General features: G+C 45.7%; 1 protein-coding gene across 2 annotated transcripts; it reads left to right on the top strand.

The window, feature by feature from the left end:
- On the top strand, positions 1-3,115 carry LOC309712354 (uncharacterized protein). 2 transcript variants are annotated; one of them, XM_082543079.1, is made up of 4 exons: positions 20-132; positions 346-396; positions 897-974; positions 1,269-3,115. In XM_082543079.1, the coding sequence occupies exons 1-4, from the start codon at positions 78-80 to the stop codon at positions 3,071-3,073; spliced, it is 1,989 nt and encodes a 662-aa protein (XP_082399205.1). In that variant the 5' UTR covers positions 20-77; the 3' UTR covers positions 3,074-3,115. The 2 variants fall into 2 exon arrangements, with proteins under 2 accessions (XP_082399206.1, XP_082399205.1); XM_082543080.1 differs by lacking the exon at positions 897-974 and having other exon boundaries at positions 1-132.
- Positions 3,116-20,220: the final 17,105 nt, after the last annotated feature.

The raw sequence follows: 20,220 nt of genomic DNA, 5'->3' as shown, positions 1-20,220 counted from the left end.
GCTGCAGGTGTGACGCCTGCACAGTGGCCTTTTTAAACCTCACAGGTGACTTCCATCTGTGCTTGGTTGCTGGAACAATGGGAGCTGTTCGGACCATTCTCGTTTGTCTGCTGACTGTTTGGCTTGCTGGAGGTTTTGTAGCTTCTTTCTGCTTCGTTTGACACTTATGTTAATTAACTTAGGAGTAGATTTTTGTAAGATAAGATCTTGGAACTGCTAGAAGGTTCTGGTGTAAAGATTCGGAAATATCACTTAGCTATTGCAAGTTATCTCTTTTGGCATCAAACGGCATAAAGAATGAACAGAAACGTGCTAATTGTAAATCATGTTCCTCCTGTTTTGCAGTCAGTGGATTGAATCACAGACAGAATAAAGTGCTGCAGAGGGAAAAGACAGGTAAGGTCCCTGGCTTCTAATTTATGCTTGAGGGCACACGGTTACAAAATTCATTTCAAGATGGTTGGTGATTAAAATGCCTGTCATTCATCTGAAAGAGTGAAAAATGTATAGAACACAAAATTTTCAAAAGCTTATCAGGGCATGTTGTACTAAGTGTATTCATTTTTTTTTGTCTTGTATCCTGTGACAAGACTACTCAATGTGATTTGAAGTTATTAAATAAGGAAAATGAAGGGGGGGGAATGCTTAAATTGTCAAGAACTGGGTTGTTGCCAGCAGTTGAGTTTAATGGTTATATTATGTGTAATGTTTTCAAATTAAAAGTATAAAACACAGGGTCATAATTCAAATAGACACTTATGTAAGTACCTGTTACTGTCTGTATGTGTGGACTCGGAGGAAGATATTTGTTAACTTTGGAAACCAGCTGAAGGTTGTAGTATAAACTTTCCCTCAATGTGAAAACCTTTTGTATAATAAGAATGTTGTGTTTACAGGTCTTGGAGCCAATGATGGTTCAATACAGAGAGCGCTTGCCCTGCTCCAGTCAATATTGACTCAAAATGTTGATGAAGGTAAGCAAGATCCAGTTTTATGCAGTTTGTTGCCAGTAGTTGACAAGCATGTGACAGCACACTTGTGTGGGGCACATGCATGAGGGCTTTGGTCAGTGGTGTTGTAATTGACTTAAAAATCCTTATCTACATTGTTCAAGGAGATGATGTAGACATTTATGCAACAGTATCCTTGCATATGACCAAAAAGTGATGTAGGGCACAAAGTCTGGGACCAGTTGCTCGGTGTGGATTTGACTAAATCTTAATCGTGTTTGTGGTTTTGTTTAAAGTTTGTTTTTATTTTTGTTCCAGTACAACAGGAAACTAATGAAGTGGATACTGAAGCATCAGTTGGAAACTTGAAATCTGGATTGCCTTTGAAAAAGCCAAACAATGTTAAAACCGTGAAGGGAAAAACTGCAGTCAGTCAGAATGTTGGTTTCCAGGGAGGTTTCTCCAAACCGACTGACTCCAACGCCACGGCGGGCGGCCTGCCGACTGACTCCAACGCCACGGCGGGCGGCCTGCCGACTGACTCCAACGCCACGGCGGGCGGCCTGCCGACTGACTCCAACGCCACGGCGGGCGGCCTGCCGACTGACTCCAACGCCACGGCGGGCGGCCTGCCGACTGACTCCAACGCCACGGCGGGCGGCCTGCCGACTGACTCCAACGCCACGGCGGGCGGCCTGCCGACTGACTCCAACGCCACGGCGGGCGGCCTGCCGACTGACTCCAACGCCACGGCGGGCGGCCTGCCGACTGACTCCAACGCCACGGCGGGCGGCCTGCCGACTGACTCCAACGCCACGGCGGGCGGCCTGCCGACTGACTCCAACGCCACGGCGGGCGGCCTGCCGACTGACTCCAACGCCACGGCGGGCGGCCTGCCGACTGACTCCAACGCCACGGCGGGCGGCCTGCCGACTGACTCCAACGCCACGGCGGGCGGCCTGCCGACTGACTCCAACGCCACGGCGGGCGGCCTGCCGACTGACTCCAACGCCACGGCGGGCGGCCTGCCGACTGACTCCAACGCCACGGCGGGCGGCCTGCCGACTGACTCCAACGCCACGGCGGGCGGCCTGCCGACTGACTCCAACGCCACGGCGGGCGGCCTGCCGACTGACTCCAACGCCACGGCGGGCGGCCTGCCGACTGACTCCAACGCCACGGCGGGCGGCCTGCCGACTGACTCCAACGCCACGGCGGGCGGCCTGCCGACTGACTCCAACGCCACGGCGGGCGGCCTGCCGACTGACTCCAACGCCACGGCGGGCGGCCTGCCGACTGACTCCAACGCCACGGCGGGCGGCCTGCCGACTGACTCCAACGCCACGGCGGGCGGCCTGCCGACTGACTCCAACGCCACGGCGGGCGGCCTGCCGACTGACTCCAACGCCACGGCGGGCGGCCTGCCGACTGACTCCAACGCCACGGCGGGCGGCCTGCCGACTGACTCCAACGCCACGGCGGGCGGCCTGCCGACTGACTCCAACGCCACGGCGGGCGGCCTGCCGACTGACTCCAACGCCACGGCGGGCGGCCTGCCGACTGACTCCAACGCCACGGCGGGCGGCCTGCCGACTGACTCCAACGCCACGGCGGGCGGCCTGCCGACTGACTCCAACGCCACGGCGGGCGGCCTGCCGACTGACTCCAACGCCACGGCGGGCGGCCTGCCGACTGACTCCAACGCCACGGCGGGCGGCCTGCCGACTGACTCCAACGCCACGGCGGGCGGCCTGCCGACTGACTCCAACGCCACGGCGGGCGGCCTGCCGACTGACTCCAACGCCACGGCGGGCGGCCTGCCGACTGACTCCAACGCCACGGCGGGCGGCCTGCCGACTGACTCCAACGCCACGGCGGGCGGCCTGCCGACTGACTCCAACGCCACGGCGGGCGGCCTGCCGACTGACTCCAACGCCACGGCGGGCGGCCTGCCGACTGACTCCAACGCCACGGCGGGCGGCCTGCCGACTGACTCCAACGCCACGGCGGGCGGCCTGCCGACTGACTCCAGTTCACTAAATGTGAAGCAGCTGAAGTTGGTGCTGGAAGACTTGACTTTGGCTTTGGAATCTTACACTAATTCCACAGTCCTGACACAATAGCAAGAAAACTGCTTTGCTCTTGAATAAAACTCTTAACTTCAAGTTGTGTGTTTATTTGTCCACTGATTAAGGTACTTTACCTATTTCTAACATTTTAGTCATTTCCATAGTAATCCTAGACAACTAAATTATTGGTATAATTTGCGTAGGTGGTAAGCTCTGGGTGGTTTTATATTTTTAATTAAAAAAAAAAAAGCCCAACAAAAAGCTAGTTTACCAAAATGCCAAGAACAATCAGAGGGAAAGTCAGAGCTCTTTTGAGCAAACCATCCATTTAACGTTAACCAGTAATGACTTCATGAACTTCACAAATAACATTTTTATCATTAAAGAAAAAATTACCAATAATCATCCCACAGATGTAATATTATCTACAGCTACTTTAGTACCATTGATGTTAGACTCTTTTTCACCAATAGATCTTTTGGAGTTAACTTCAATAATTGCCTCCCCCAATACTTCGCACTCAGGCAATAAGAAGACTTTCTCTCGTCCTGTAACAGAAGTGGTTTTGCTGCTGTCCCCCGAAAAGTTTAGTGACTGACAGTTTAATGTGGGATTGTTATAATCCCAGGCGGGGAGTGTTATGTTACTGCTTAGTTAATTTCACGTTTTAAATGTTAGTAAATGCGCCACCCTGTGGCCCCTTTAAGTCGATATTTTGGGACAGAAGAAGAGTTAGACATGAAGTTCATGTTTTCTTGCTATGCTGTTCAAGATGGCTGCTCCACATTCATGTCCTTCTTTGGGTGTTTGTTAAAGCATTGTCTAAGTATTTAATGGTAAAAGGCAATGAGACACTCCAAGTGTTGTCTTTATGTGTGATGGACTACAGTTAACAAGTTTTCTATGTGCTATTCATATGTAAATGAGATCGCCAGTTCATATGCTAATTAGCGGTGCTAATCGTCATGCTAGCTTCTCAAATGCATTGTTAGGTCATTGGCACATGTTGTTGTTAACAGTACAGATGAGTAATATACATTTCCACATATGCTTTATTGTTACAGTTTCACAAAATGAAAGAACCAGTAAACTTCATAAGATCTCATCTAGGGCTGCCACGATTTGTCGACTAGTCACGATTACGTCGACTATCAAAATCGTCGACGACTGATTTAATAGTCGACGCGTCGTTTGAAGCTTTGTAAGATCCCAAAAGACGCAGGAATAAGTAGCAGGATTTAAGAGTGTAATAACGGACTGAAACAGAAGATGGCAGCACTGCATGTACAAGGATGCCAGCTGCCGTTAAACCCCGAAGAAGAAGAAGCAGCTGTGTCCCAGAATTCATAGCTCAGCTCAGTTTCCAACAATGGCGGCAGCTAGTTAGTTTTAATATTACTCTTATTATTCTTTCTGGGTCACAAAATAAACGTTTAACATATTTTCAGCCGAGAATGTAGCTGTGTAAACCTCAAATATCGGCTCAGTTTATCAGGACACCACATATTTTCAAAAGCGCTCCGACGTTTTCGGAGACGTCTGTTACCCACTAGCTCGATGGCTAGCCGGGGGCTAGGCTCACTAGCGCGGTGAGAACACCGGACTCCCGGCAAATTGTTTTCAAACCCACCGCCGTCTTTCGCTACTCAGGTTAAATATATATGAGTCACTTAGATAAATTAAAAATGTTGTTGTTGTTTGGCATTTTATTTTATTTTTTTTAGTATTTTATTTGTTCCTGAGTAAATCGGTTTGTCTGAGATTAAAGTTATAGTTTTTACACAGCTGAATAAACGTCAAGCAGACAGCTGATTATCAGAAGTGTGAGATGCTGGAGAATATACTCCGTTGTCCTGTTATATTTTAGATAGCAAGGAGTTTATTAAACTTCACCGAAACAATCTGCAAATTTCATTAAAATTGAATAAACTATCATCTTGTCTTTATTTTTAGTTAGCACCTTAAAAGCTTAAAGCTGTAAGCTAATGATAGTTATATAAGAGCAGATGCTGCTGGTGCAATAAGCTGTAGTTTTACGTCCAGTGGATGATGATCTGATTAGTCGACTAATCGCATAAATAATCGGTGACTAGTCGACTATCAAAATAATCGTTTGTGGCAGCCCTAATCTCATCTATTGTCTGGAGTTCCTGGGTTCATGTTTAGCTGTGTGGATAGTCAGACTTCTAGCGACGCCATTTACAGTATCTAACCAGATTCGTACTCTGGATGGCATTACCTTGGCCTCCAGTAACACTGTGAGGAACCTTGGAGTCATTTTTGACCAGGACATGTCCTTCAACGCACATATTAAACAAATATGTAAGACTGCGTTCTTCCATTTGCGCAACATCTCTAAAGTTAGAAATATCCTGTCTCAGAATGACGTTGAAAAACTAGTTCATGCATTTATTACTTGCAGGCTGGACTACTGTAATTCATTATTATCAGGATGTCCTAAAAACTCGCTGAAAAGCCTTCAGCTGATCCAAAATGCTGCAGCAAGAGTCCTGACAGGAACTAGAAAGAGAGAGCAGATTTCTCCTGTTTTGGCTTCTCTTCATTGACTTCCTGTTAAATCCAGAATTGAATTCAAAATCCTGCTCCTCACATACAAGGTCTTAAATAATCAGGCCCCATCTTATCTTAATGACCTTGTAGTACCATATCACCCTATTAGAGCACTTCGCTCTCGCTCTGCAGGCCTACTTGTTGTTCCTAGAGTATTTAAAAGTAGAATGGGAGGGAGGGCCTTCAGTTTTCAGGCCCCTCTTCTGTGGAACCAGCTTCCAGTTTGGAGACAGACACTAACTCTACTTTCAAGATTAGGCTTAAAACTTTCCTTTTTGCTAAAGCATATAGTTAGGGCTGGACCAGGTGACCCTGAATCCTACCTTAGTTATGCTGCAATAGACGTAGGCTGCCGGGGATTCCCATGATGCATTGAGTTTTTCCTTTCCAGTCACCTTTACTCACTCACTATGTGTTAATAGACCTCTCTGCATCGAATCATATCTGTTATTAGTCTCTGTCTCTCTTCCACAGCATGTCTTTTATCCTGTCTTCCTTCTCTAACCTCAACCGGTCGCAGCAGATGGCCGCCCCTCCCTGAGCCTGGTTCTGCTGGAGGTTTCTTCCTGTTAAAAGGGAGTTTTTCCTTCCTACTGTCGCCAAAGTGCTTGCTCATAGGGGGTCATATGATTGTTGGGTTTTTCTCTGTATCTATGAAGCGCCTTGAGGCGACTTTTGTTGTGATTTGGTGCTATATAAATAAAATTGAATTGTATTGAATTGAATAGGGAAGGGTGGTGAGTTCATTGCTTATAGGTATGACATGAAAATGATACGGACCTCAAAGATATAGTTCCTAATAATGAAATAATATCCTTAAATAAGCTGAATTTTAACCTACAAAACACCAAACTTCATAGTGGCCAGTAGCTATGTCAATTTACTGTGTGTGCACTAAAGAATGGTGAAAATACAGAAATGTAAATTATTTTTAACTTGAGCAGAAATGCAGAACTCTTGAGGTTTACTACTATGTGGATGTGCACCTTTAAGGTCTGTGATAATGACCTTGGCAATTTACATAAATGTATTATGTAATGTTATTTGCGACAGTGTAATTTGGTTACCTTTAGTTTCTGACTGACCACTTTCTTCCATGGTACCAAAAGAACTGTGCCTTCCGTAGCAAAATTATCTTCATGCATGACAATGCACCATCTCATGGTGCAAAGAACATCTGTCGCATTGGCTACTATGGGAATAAAAGGAGAGAAACCCATGGTGTGGCCCCATACTCCCCTGACCTCAACCCTGTTGAGAAAGGTCTGAGGGTGAGAGGCAATTCACATGAAAACAGCAGCTGTTGGAGGCAATTGTGATGTCTTGCCTTATCTCTCCACATTTAATGGATGCAAGAATTGGAAAGCTTATATGAAAGAAAGGGTCCTATGTTAACATGTTACATAAGTTTACCTGTCAATGTTTTTGATATAGCTTTTGGTTCTAAGCTGCTGAGCCGAGTACAGTATCAGTGTTTGTACTTTGTTGCTTCCCACCTCTGCTTCTACTTTAAACTGTTATCAGGGTGAAAACGATTCAGGTTTCATCAATAACACCGCCAACATCTGCTGCTGTATCGTCTCTCCACACAGCCATTCACTGGTGCAGCGCACGTTTAAAACGGTGGATCTCTACAGAAAGTACCAGGACAACATGACTCCTGTGGGTCTGGCCTTCTTCCAATGCCAGTGTGATCAGTATGTGACAGATACCGTGCACAACACAAGACACATCACATAACAACACAATACATGCTGGAACCTGCACGTCTCTCTAACGCGTTCATCTAAGTTGGGCCAGGATTTTTGTGACAGCTGGAAATGTGAGTTTAACGGTTTGCTTTCCTGCATCTTCTCCCTGCAGACATGAGGAAACGTGTCAAATACCGGCAGCCCCTACGCTACCTGGAAAGATACAGAGTTGGAAAAGAGCACAACTATGGAATGTACTGGTTATGCAACACATGCATATTTGAGAAAACGTCAACAACTATGTGGACAATGTTTGTCATATTTATGTCATGATTGTAAAAATAAAGCAAATTTCAGCAGCACTGGTGTTGCTTTATATTTTACTTTGTTAAAGACCATATATAATATGTCACATAGCTCCACATCTTCATTTTAAGCATTTCTAGCAAACAATGGGAGATTGACGATGGCTCCTGGGCTAGGCAGATCCTCACGTACTAATGAATATTTAATGAATTGGAAAAAAGGGAGGGAGCGTGGGGCACAAAAGCTTGTAGAATCTGATTATAGCTATGACTCATATTTGCCTGCATATGCTTATCAATTATAGCTGCCCATGTTTGCTTATGTGAAATGTCTCTTTACTGCCAGTTTAGATGGATTGCACTTACAGTTTAAAAACTTCTGCGTGCCTGTCTGATCAGAACAGAACAAAAAATACAAATATTTAAGTACAACATGCCCTCATATGTTTGAAAATTTGCAAAAGTTTGTGGTTTTCATATTTTTAATCCCCTTCAGATAAATTTCAATAATTGATGTTCCGATGTTTCCTTATCTTGGCATTTCCACATTGCTCTGTATTAATCTTTATAGTTAAACTGAACCCTGTACGATCTATCATGAGCTGAAAGACTGCAAAGTTTCTTGCCTTTTCTTATCGGCTCTTCTTCTTTAAAAATATTTCTTGGCAGTTGCAAACAGCAAAATGGTGCATTACTGCCAGCAACTGGTGTGGAGTGCGTCTTTGCTCCTCTTTTTCTTCCAAAGCAAGATAATTGGAGCTGATGAGCTGCAGGTGTGACGCCTGCACAGTGGCCTTTTTAAACCTCACAGGTGACTTCCATCTGTGCTTGGTTGCTGGAACAATGGGAGCTGTTCGGACCATTCTCGTTTGTCTGCTGACTGTTTGGCTTGCTGGAGGTTTTGTAGCTTCTTTCTGCTTCGTTTGACACTTATGTTAATTAACTTAGGAGTAGATTTTTGTAAGATAAGATCTTGGAACTGCTAGAAGGTTCTGGTGTAAAGATTCGGAAATATCACTTAGCTATTGCAAGTTATCTCTTTTGGCATCAAACGGCATAAAGAATGAACAGAAACGTGCTAATTGTAAATCATGTTCCTCCTGTTTTGCAGTCAGTGGATTGAATCACAGACAGAATAAAGTGCTGCAGAGGGAAAAGACAGGTAAGGTCCCTGGCTTCTAATTTATGCTTGAGGGCACACGGTTACAAAATTCATTTCAAGATGGTTGGTGATTAAAATGCCTGTCATTCATCTGAAAGAGTGAAAAATGTATAGAACACAAAATTTTCAAAAGCTTATCAGGGCATGTTGTACTAAGTGTATTCATTTTTTTTTGTCTTGTATCCTGTGACAAGACTACTCAATGTGATTTGAAGTTATTAAATAAGGAAAATGAAGGGGGGGGAATGCTTAAATTGTCAAGAACTGGGTTGTTGCCAGCAGTTGAGTTTAATGGTTATATTATGTGTAATGTTTTCAAATTAAAAGTATAAAACACAGGGTCATAATTCAAATAGACACTTATGTAAGTACCTGTTACTGTCTGTATGTGTGGACTCGGAGGAAGATATTTGTTAACTTTGGAAACCAGCTGAAGGTTGTAGTATAAACTTTCCCTCAATGTGAAAACCTTTTGTATAATAAGAATGTTGTGTTTACAGGTCTTGGAGCCAATGATGGTTCAATACAGAGAGCGCTTGCCCTGCTCCAGTCAATATTGACTCAAAATGTTGATGAAGGTAAGCAAGATCCAGTTTTATGCAGTTTGTTGCCAGTAGTTGACAAGCATGTGACAGCACACTTGTGTGGGGCACATGCATGAGGGCTTTGGTCAGTGGTGTTGTAATTGACTTAAAAATCCTTATCTACATTGTTCATTGACATAATGTAGATATTTATGCAACAGTATCCTTGCATATGACCAAGAAGTCATGTAGGGCACAAAGTCTGAGACCAGTTGCTCGGTGTGGATTTGACTAAATCTTAATCGTGTCTGTGGTTTTGTTTAAATTTTGTTTTTATTTTTGTTCCAGTACAACAGGAAACTAATGAAGTGGATACTGAAGCATCAGTTGGAAACTTGAAATCTGGATTGCCTTTGAAAAAGCCAAACAATGTTAAAACCGTGAAGGGAAAAACTGCAGTCAGTCAGAATGTTGGTTTCCAGGGAGGTTTCTCCAAACCGAGTGACTCCAACGCCACGGCGGGCGGCCTGCTGAGTGACTCCAACGCCACGGCGGGCGGCCTGCTGAGTGACTCCAACGCCACGGCGGGCGGCCTGCTGAGTGACTCCAACGCCACGGCGGGCGGCCTGCTGAGTGACTCCAACGCCACGGCGGGCGGCCTGCTGAGTGACTCCAACGCCACGGCGGGCGGCCTGCTGAGTGACTCCAACGCCACGGCGGGCGGCCTGCTGAGTGACTCCAACGCCACGGCGGGCGGCCTGCTGAGTGACTCCAACGCCACGGCGGGCGGCCTGCTGAGTGACTCCAACGCCACGGCGGGCGGCCTGCTGAGTGACTCCAACGCCACGGCGGGCGGCCTGCTGAGTGACTCCAACGCCACGGCGGGCGGCCTGCTGAGTGACTCCAACGCCACGGCGGGCGGCCTGCTGAGTGACTCCAACGCCACGGCGGGCGGCCTGCTGAGTGACTCCAACGCCACGGCGGGCGGCCTGCTGAGTGACTCCAACGCCACGGCGGGCGGCCTGCTGAGTGACTCCAACGCCACGGCGGGCGGCCTGCTGAGTGACTCCAACGCCACGGCGGGCGGCCTGCTGAGTGACTCCAACGCCACGGCGGGCGGCCTGCTGAGTGACTCCAACGCCACGGCGGGCGGCCTGCTGAGTGACTCCAACGCCACGGCGGGCGGCCTGCTGAGTGACTCCAACGCCACGGCGGGCGGCCTGCTGAGTGACTCCAACGCCACGGCGGGCGGCCTGCTGAGTGACTCCAACGCCACGGCGGGCGGCCTGCTGAGTGACTCCAACGCCACGGCGGGCGGCCTGCTGAGTGACTCCAACGCCACGGCGGGCGGCCTGCTGAGTGACTCCAACGCCACGGCGGGCGGCCTGCTGAGTGACTCCAACGCCACGGCGGGCGGCCTGCTGAGTGACTCCAACGCCACGGCGGGCGGCCTGCTGAGTGACTCCAACGCCACGGCGGGCGGCCTGCTGAGTGACTCCAACGCCACGGCGGGCGGCCTGCTGAGTGACTCCAACGCCACGGCGGGCGGCCTGCTGAGTGACTCCAACGCCACGGCGGGCGGCCTGCTGAGTGACTCCAACGCCACGGCGGGCGGCCTGCTGAGTGACTCCAACGCCACGGCGGGCGGCCTGCTGAGTGACTCCAACGCCACGGCGGGCGGCCTGCTGAGTGACTCCAACGCCACGGCGGGCGGCCTGCTGAGTGACTCCAACGCCACGGCGGGCGGCCTGCTGAGTGACTCCAACGCCACGGCGGGCGGCCTGCTGAGTGACTCCAACGCCACGGCGGGCGGCCTGCTGAGTGACTCCAACGCCACGGCGGGCGGCCTGCTGAGTGACTCCAACGCCACGGCGGGCGGCCTGCTGAGTGACTCCAACGCCACGGCGGGCGGCCTGCTGAGTGACTCCAACGCCACGGCGGGCGGCCTGCTGAGTGACTCCAACGCCACGGCGGGCGGCCTGCTGAGTGACTCCAACGCCACGGCGGGCGGCCTGCTGAGTGACTCCAACGCCACGGCGGGCGGCCTGCTGAGTGACTCCAACGCCACGGCGGGCGGCCTGCTGAGTGACTCCAACGCCACGGCGGGCGGCCTGCTGAGTGACTCCAGTTCACTAAATGTGAAGCAGCTGAAGTTGGTGCTGGAAGACTTGACTTTGGCTTTGGAATCTTACACTAATTCCACAGTCCTGACACAATAGCAAGAAAACTGCTTTGCTCTTGAATAAAACTCTTAACTTCAAGTTATGTGTTTATTTGTCCACTGATCAAGGTACTTTACCTATTTCTAACATTTTAGTCATTTCCATAGTAATCCTAGACAACTAAATTATTGGTATAATTTGCGTAGGTGGTAAGCTCTGGGTGGTTTTATATTTTTTTTAATTTAAAAAAAAAGCCCAACAAAAAGCTAGTTTACCAAAATGCCAAGAACAATCAGAGGGAAAGTCAGAGCTCTTTTGAGCAAACCATCCATTTAATGTTAACCAGTAATGACTTCATGAACTTCACAAATAACATTTTTATCATTAAAGAAATTACCAATAATCATCCCACAGATGTAATATCTACAGCTACTTTAGTACCATTGATGTTAGACTCTTTTTCACCAATAGATCTTTCGGAGTTAACTTCAATAATTGCCTCCCCCCCCAAATCATCAACGTGTCTTTTAGACCCCATTCCTACAAAACTGCTCAAAGAAGTCCTGCCATTAATTGTTTGATCTTAAATATGATCAACCTATCTCTAATCGGCATGTACCACAGGCCTTCAAGCTGGCTCTAGTTAAACCTTTACTCAAAAAGCCATCTCTAGACCCAGCAGTCTTAGCTAATTATAGGCCAATCTCCAACCTTCCTTTCATATCAAACATCCTTGAAAGAGTGGTTGTCAAACAGCTAACAGATCATCTGCAGAGGAATGGCTTATTTGAAGAGTTTCAGTCAGGTTTCAGAGCTCATCACAGCACAGAAACAGCTTTAGTGAAGGTTACAAATGATCTTCTTATGGCCTCTGACAGTGGACTCATCTCTGTGCTTGTCCTGCTAGACCTCAGTGCAGCATTCGATACTGTCGACCATAATATCCTATTAGAGCAATTAGAACATGCTGTAGGTATTACAGGTACTGCACTGCAGTGGTTTGTATCATATCTAATAGACTCCAATTTGTTCATGTAAATGGAGTCCTCTTCACACAGAGGTTAATTATGGAGTTCCACAGGGTTCAGTGCTAGGACCAATTCTGTTTACATTATACATGCTTCCCTTAGGCAGCATCATTAGAAGACACAGCATACATTTTCACTGCTATGCAGATGACACCCAGCTCTACCTGTGCATGAAGCCAGATAACACACACCAATTAGTTAAACTGCAGGAATGTCTTAAAGACATAAAGACCTGGATGGCTGCCAACTTTCTGCTTCTTAATTCAGATAAAACTGAGGTTATTGTACTCGGCCCTGAAAATCTTCGAAATATGGTATCTAACCAGATTCTTACTCTGGATGGCATTACCTTGGCCTCCAGTAACGCTGTGAGGAACCTTGGAGTCATTTTTGACCAGGACATGTCCTTTAACGCACATATTAAACAAATATGTAAGATTGCGTTCTTCCATTTGCGCAACATCTCTAAAGTTAGAAATATCCTGTCTCAGAGTGACGCTGAAAAACTAGTTCATGCATTTATTACTTCCAGGCTGGACTACTGTAATTCATTATTTTCAGGAAGTCCTAAAAACTCGCTGAAAAGCCTTCAGCTGATCCAAAATGCTGCAGCAAGAGTCCTGACAGGGACTAGAAAGAGAGAGCATATTTCTCCTGTTTTGGCTTCCCTTCATTGGCTTCCTGTTAAATCCAGAATTGAATTCAAAATCCTGCTCCTCACATACAAGGTCTTAAATAATCAGGCCCCATCTTATCTTAATGACCTTGTAGTACCAGATCACCCTATTAGAGCACTTCGCTCTCGCTCTGCAGGCCTACTTGTTGTTCCTAGAGTATTTAAAAGTAGAATGGGAGGCAGAGCCTTCAGTTTTCAGGCCCCTCTTCCGTGGAACCAGCTTCCAGTTTGGAGACAGACACTAACTCTACTTTTAAGATTAGGCTTAAAACTTTCCTTTTTGCTAAAGCATATAGTTAGGGCTGGACCAGGTGACCCTGAGTCCTCCCTTAGTTATGCTGCAATAGACGTAGGCCCCCTCCAGGGGCAAGGGTACCTAGACCCGGTTCGTAGAGTACGCTTGGGGAGTGTGATCGTGTGTACAGCGTCTCTTTATGTCTGTCTCCACGTTGGTTGAGTGTGGAGTGAGTGCATATGAGAGCATGAGGGGGGGAATGGATGTTTGTGTCTGTGTGTGCCTGTATGTCTGTGTCTATATGTCAGGTTGGGTATCAGACGCCACCTCTCTGGGGACACCTCAGGCCCTCCAAGGTTTGGAGGCCTATCTCCACCCACTACCACTTCCCCTGCCAGTGGCGGACTCCCTCAGGTGTCGGTGCGTTGGTGGTTCTTTGTGTCTGGGGGTGGGCGTCCAGGTACACACCGGCTCACTCCTTGGCGGCCGCTTATTGGGGCCTGGAGCCTGGGGCTCGCTCGGGCCCCTTCGGAGGTGGGGTGCCCCCGGCCTCTCGGCCTGGGGCTCGGTCACTCAGGCACAGCTGGCGGCCGGCGGAGCTCATGGGCGCGTCACTGCAACTCCCCCTGGCTTCTGCTCCGCGGCTGCTGAGTGAACCCTCATCTGGGACTCTCCTCAGCTCTTACTGGAACAGTGGCGCGGCTGCCCCTCTGTTGGTCTTCCTTGGTCTCTTGTGTTCTGGGGGCCTCTGGATGTCTGGAGTTTTGATCTCCTCCATACCTGCTTCACACCCTGGAGGACGGGGCTGTGGCCCCCCCACACTCCCTAGCAGATCGTTACATGGAGAAACCTTTGGAATACAAGCGCGCTGATCCACACAGGTATGCACACGGGTGTTCACTGCTCGTAGACCCAAATTACACCTTTCCTAGCTGCTACTCCGAAGCACATCTGTCCTGCGTGCTGCACAACAACATTGAATATTTAGTATTTACTGCTGTTTACACTTAGCTAGATTAATTCGATGGTGTTGTGTTTAGTATGTTGCTTTGGTTTTTTTTTGTCTTTTTTGCTTGTTTTCTATTCTTCTCTCAACAGGTGATCCAGGAGATTTTTTTTTTCTCCCCCCCTTTCTCACTGTCCCTCTCCCCTTCTGTTTTTCCTTTCCTTCCTCTTTCTTTCTCCCTTTCCTATCCCTCACTCATGTCTGTCCCGTCTGTAACATCTGAAAATAAAATATAATAAATAATAAAAACAAAGATCGACCAAATGGACCAATACGGCAATGCCACGATGATCCACTTGGCAAAGTAAATCCATTGGGTATCCTTGTTGGTCTTCAGACAACAATTCTGATGGCTAAAGAACCAAATGGGACAGGCAGAAAAAAAAATAGACGTAGGCTGCCGGGGATTCCCATGATGCATTGAGTTTTTCCTTTCCAGTCACCTTTACTCACTCACTATGTGTTAATAGACCTCTCTGCATCGAATCATATCTGTTATTAATCTCTGTCTCTCTTCCACAGCATGTCTTTATCCTGTTTTCCTTCTCTTACCCCAACCGGTCGCAGCAGATGGCCGCCCCTCCCTGAGCCTGGTTCTGCTGGAGGTTTCTTCCTGTTAAAAGGGAGTTTTTCCTTCCCACTGTCGCCAAAGTGCTTGCTCATAGGGGGTCATATGATTGTTGGGTTTTTCTCTGTATCTATGAAGCGCCTTGAGGCGACTTTTGTTGTGATTTGGCGCTATATAAATAAAATTGAATTGTATTGAATTGAATAGGGAAGGGTGGTGAGTTCATTGCTTATAGGTATGACATGAAAATGATACGGACCTCAAAGATATAGTTCCTAATAATGAAATAATATCCCTAAATAAGCTGAATTTTAACCTACAAAACACCAAACTTCATAGTGGCCAGTAGCTATGTCAATTTACTGTGTGTGCACTAAAGAATGGTGAAAATACAGAAATGTAAATTATTTTTAACTTGAGCAGAAATGCAGAACTCTTGAGGTTTACTACTATGTGGATGTGCACCTTTAAGGTCTGTGATAATGACCTTGGCAATTTACATAAATGTATTATGTAATGTTATTTGCAACAGTGTAATTTGGTTACCTTTAGTTTCTGACTGACCACTTTCTTCCATGGTACCAAAAGAACTGTGCCTTCCGTAGCAAAATTATCTTCATGCATGACAATGCACCATCTCATGGTGCAAAGAACATCTGTCGCGTTGGCTACTATGGGAATAAAAGGAGAGAAACCCATGGTGTGGCCCCATACTCCCCTGACCTCAACCCTGTTGAGAAAGGTCTGAGGGTGAGAGGCAATTCACATGAAAACAGCAGCTGTTGGAGGCAATTGTGATGTCTTGCCTTATCTCTCCACATTTAATGGATGCAAGAATTGGAAAGCTTATATGAAAGAAAGGGTCCTATGTTAACATGTTACATAAGTTTACCTGTCAATGTTTTTGATATAGCTTTTGGTTCTAAGCTGCTGAGCCGAGTACAGTATCAGTGTTTGTACTTTGTTGCTTCCCACCTCTGCTTCTACTTTAAACTGTTATCAGGGTGAAAACGATTCAGGTTTCATCAATAACACCGCCAACATCTGCTGTACCACTGAAAACCTGTGAATTTGTCAGTTCACACAAAGTGGTGACAGTGTTGAGACTGAGTGAACTGTCACATTTTCCTGTCAGTTTGTGGCCCAAATCATCCCAACTGCAATCTGCATGTTTCAAATGTCCAAATACCTCACACTGCGGTATAGGTTGGTATTAGGCCTTAAGGAATAAAGAATGGTCTTCCAATGCTGAGGTTTTAGATGTTTTGGCAAAGTCTAATCTGGCTTTTCTTTTTTTCTTCACTTTGCACCTTATGGTAACAGTCGGTGTGCTCCTGCAGTCTTCTCATTATAGTAGACCAACAATAAGGGACACAAACCTTCTGGAGAATCATTTTGTTATATTTTATAGAGGTTTATATTTACTATGGAAAGGATGCTGTGATCATCCACCAGTCTTCATTGATGTCCAGGCCTTTTTATGATAAGCTCAGTATGAACACCCTCCTTGTCCAAACCTTTGATTTTGCAATTCACATAGTTTTCCTTTTCAAAAAACAAAAACCCATCCTTTTTTGCCACCTATAGATGTTCTAGTCCTCCTGACCTTTCCATAAAATATAAAAATCTGCACTTTAATCGCATATAATAAGAATTTCAATTCAAATTATGAAGAGCCAAATATATTCAATTCAATTCAATTCAATTTTATTTATATAGCGCCAAATCACAACAAAAGTCGCCTCAAGGCGCTTCATAGATACAGAGAAAAACCCAACAATCATATGACCCCCTATGAGCAAGCACTTTGGCGACAGTGGGAAGGAAAAACTCCCTTTTAACAGGAAGAAACCTCCGGCAGAACCAGGCTCAGGGAGGGGCGGCCATCTGCTGCGACCGGTTGGGGTGAGAGAAGGAAGACAGGATAAAGACATGCTATGGAAGAGAGACAGAGGTTAATAACAGATATGATTCAATGCAGAGAGGTCTATTAATACATAGTGAGTGAGAAAGGTGACTGGAAAGGAAAAACTCAATGCATCATGGGAATCCCCCGGCAGCCTACATCTATTGCAGCATAACAAAGGGAGGATTCAGGGTCACCTGGTCCAGCCCTAACTATATGCTTTAGAAAAAAGGAAAGTTTTAAGCCTAATCTTAAAAGTAGAGATAGTGTCTGTCTCCCGAATCCAAACTGGAAGCTGGTTCCACAGAAGAGGGGCCTGAAAACTGAAGGCTCTCCCTCCCATTCTACTTTTAAATACTCTAGGAACAACAAGTAGGCCTGCAGAGCGAGAGCGGAGCGCTCTAATAGGGTGATATGGTACTACAAGGTCATTAAGATAAGATGGGGCCTGATTATTTAAGACCTTGTATGTGAGGAGCAGGATTTTGAATTCAATTCTGGATTTAACAGGAAGCCAATGAAGGGAAGCCAAAACAGGAGAAATATGCTCTCTCTTTCTAGTCCCTGTCAGGACTCTTGCTGCAGCATTTTGGATTAGCTGAAGGCTTTTCAGTGAGTTTTTTGGACATCCTGATAATAATGAATTACAGTAGTCCAGCCTGGAAGTAATAAATGCATGAACTAGTTTTTCAGCGTCACTCTGAGACAGGATATTTCTAATTTTAGAGATGTTGCGCAAATGGAAGAAAGCAGTCTTACATATTTGTTTAATATGTGCGTTGAAGGACATGTCCTGGTCAAAAATGACTCCAAGGTTCCTCACCGCGTTACTGGAGGCCAAGGTAATGCCATCCAGAGTAAGAATCTGATTAGATACCATATTTCTAAGATTTTCAGGGCCGAGTACAATAACCTCAGTTTTATCTGAATTAAGAAGCAGAAAGTTAGCGGCCATCCAGGTCTTTATGTCTTTAAGACATTCCTGCAGTTTAACTAATTGGTGTGTGTTATCTGGCTTCATGGACAGATAGAGCTGGGTGTCATCTGCATAGCAGTGAAAATGTATGCTATGTCTTCTAATGATACTGCCTAAGGGAAGCATGTATAATGTAAACAGAATTGGTCCTAGCACTGAACCCTGTGGAACTCCATAATTAACCTCAGTGTGTGAAGAGGACTCTCCATTTACATGCACGAATTGGAGTCTATTAGATAGATATGATACAAACCACTGCAGCGCAGTACTTGTAATACCTACAGCATGTTCTAATCGCTCTAATAGGATATTATGATCAACAGTATCGAACGCTGCACTGAGGTCTAGCAGGACAAGCACAGAGATGAGTCCACTGTCAGAGGCCATAAGAAGATCATTTGTAACCTTCACTAAAGCTGTTTCTGTGCTGTGCTGAGCTCTGAAACCTGACTGAAACTCTTCAAATAAACCATTCCTCTGCAGATGATCTGTTAGCTGTTTGACAACTACTCTTTCAAGGATTTTTGATATGAAAGGAAGGTTGGAGATTGGCCTATAATTAGCTAAGACTGCTGGGTCTAGAGATGGCTTTTTGAGTAAAGGTTTAACTACAGCCAGCTTGAAGGCCTGTGGTACATAGCCGATTATTAGAGATAGGTTGATCATATTTAAGATCGAAGAATTAATTAATGGCAGGACTTCTTTGAGCAGTTTTGTAGGAATGGGGTCTAAAAGACACGTTGATGGTTTGGAGGAAGTAATTATTGAAGTTAACTCAGAAAGATCAATTGGAGAAAAAGAGTCTAACTTAATATCAATGGTACTAAGAGTAGCTGTAGATAATATTACATCTGTGGGATGATTATTGGTAATTTTTTCTCTAATGATAAAAATTTTATTTGTGAAGAAGTTCATGAAGTCATTACTAGTTAACGTTAAAGGGATGGTTGGCTCAAAAGAGCTCTGACTTTTTGTCAGCCTGGCTACAGTGCTGAAGAGAAACCTAGGGTTGTTCTTATTTTCTTCAATCAGTGATGAATAGTAAGATGTTCTGGCTTTGCGGAGGGCTTTCTTATAAAGCAGCAAACTATTTCTCCAGGCTAAATGATGATCCTCTAGATTTGTGACACGCCATTTCCTCTCCAGATTACGAGTCATCTGCTTTAGGGTACGTGTTTCAGAATTATACCACGGAGTCAGGTACTTCTGATTTGAGGCCTTAGTTTTCACAGGAGCTACAGTATCCAGAGTCGTACGTAGTGAGGAGGTGAAATTATTAACAAGATAATCGACCTCTGTTGGGGTAGCGTTCAGATAGCTGCTTTGCTCTGTGTTGGTACAGGGCATTGGAGATGATAACAGTGGGTGGATTATATTCTTAAACTTAGTTACAGTGCTTTCAGAAAGACATCTACTTTGATAAAGTCTACTCTTCACCGCTGTGTAATCAATTATTGTAAAAGTAAATGTTATCAGGAAATGATCAGACAGGAGAGGGTTTTCAGGAAACACTGTTAAATGTTCAGGTTCGATGCCATATGTTAAAACAAGATCTAGGGTGTGATTAAAGTGGTGGGTGGGTTCTTTTACATTTTGAGAGAAACCAATTGAGTCTAATAACAGATTAAATGCCATGTTGAGGCTGTCATTTTTAGCATCTACATGGATGTTAAAATCACCCACAATAATTATTTTATCTGAGCTCAGAACTAAATTAGATATAAAGTCTGAGAAATCAGACAGAAACTCTGTGTAAGGCCCAGGTGGACGATAGATGATAACAAGTAAGACTGGTTTCTGAGTTTCACAGCTGGGGTGGACAATGTTAAGCATCAGGCTTTCAAATGAATTAAAAGTCTGTCTTGGTCTTTCATTAATTAATAGGCTGGTGTGAAAAATTGCTGCCACACCGCCCCCTCGGCCTGTGCTTCGAGATTTCTGGTAGTTAGAATGGCTCGGGGGTGTTGATTCATTTAAACTAACATAATCATCCTGCTGCAACCAGGTTTCTGTAAGGCAGAGTAAATCAATTTGTTGATCAATTATTAAGTCATGTACTAACAGAGACTTGGAGGAGAGAGACCTAATATTTAATAATCCACATTTCACTGTTTTACTCTTTGGTTCAGATGTGGATACTGTATTGTTCTTTCTTTGTGATTGTTTATGTTTAAGTTGTTTGTTGCTGGTTTTTAGTTTGTTTTTTGTCTTTTTGGAAGCTGACACAGTCTCTATGGAGATGGGTTTTTGGGGGGGTAGCAGGAGGAGAGAAGCTGCAGAGAAGCGTGTAAGACTGCAACTCTGCTTGAAAGTAGTGCCAAAACATTTTCAAACACTTGTGGACCTAACGATGGATCCCAGCAGTAACAATTGAAGCTCTGAGGACAGGAA

This window comes from Aulonocara stuartgranti, assembly GCF_965226115.1.
Source record: "Aulonocara stuartgranti genome assembly, chromosome: 8".
Lineage (NCBI taxonomy): Eukaryota > Metazoa > Chordata > Actinopteri > Cichliformes > Cichlidae > Aulonocara > Aulonocara stuartgranti.
The sequence above is the reverse complement of the archived record's forward strand: the minus strand, read 5'-3'. Positions and strand labels throughout refer to the sequence as shown.

Coding starts and splice junctions, on each gene's coding strand:
- LOC309712354 (XM_082543079.1), top strand. CDS start 78: ATGGGAGCTGTTCGGACCATTCTCGTTTGTCTGCTGACTGTTTGGCTT. Junction 133..345: donor GACTGTTTGGCTTGCTGGAG/GTTTTGTAGCTT, acceptor CCTGTTTTGCAG/TCAGTGGATTGAATCACAGA. Junction 397..896: donor GCTGCAGAGGGAAAAGACAG/GTAAGGTCCCTG, acceptor TTGTGTTTACAG/GTCTTGGAGCCAATGATGGT.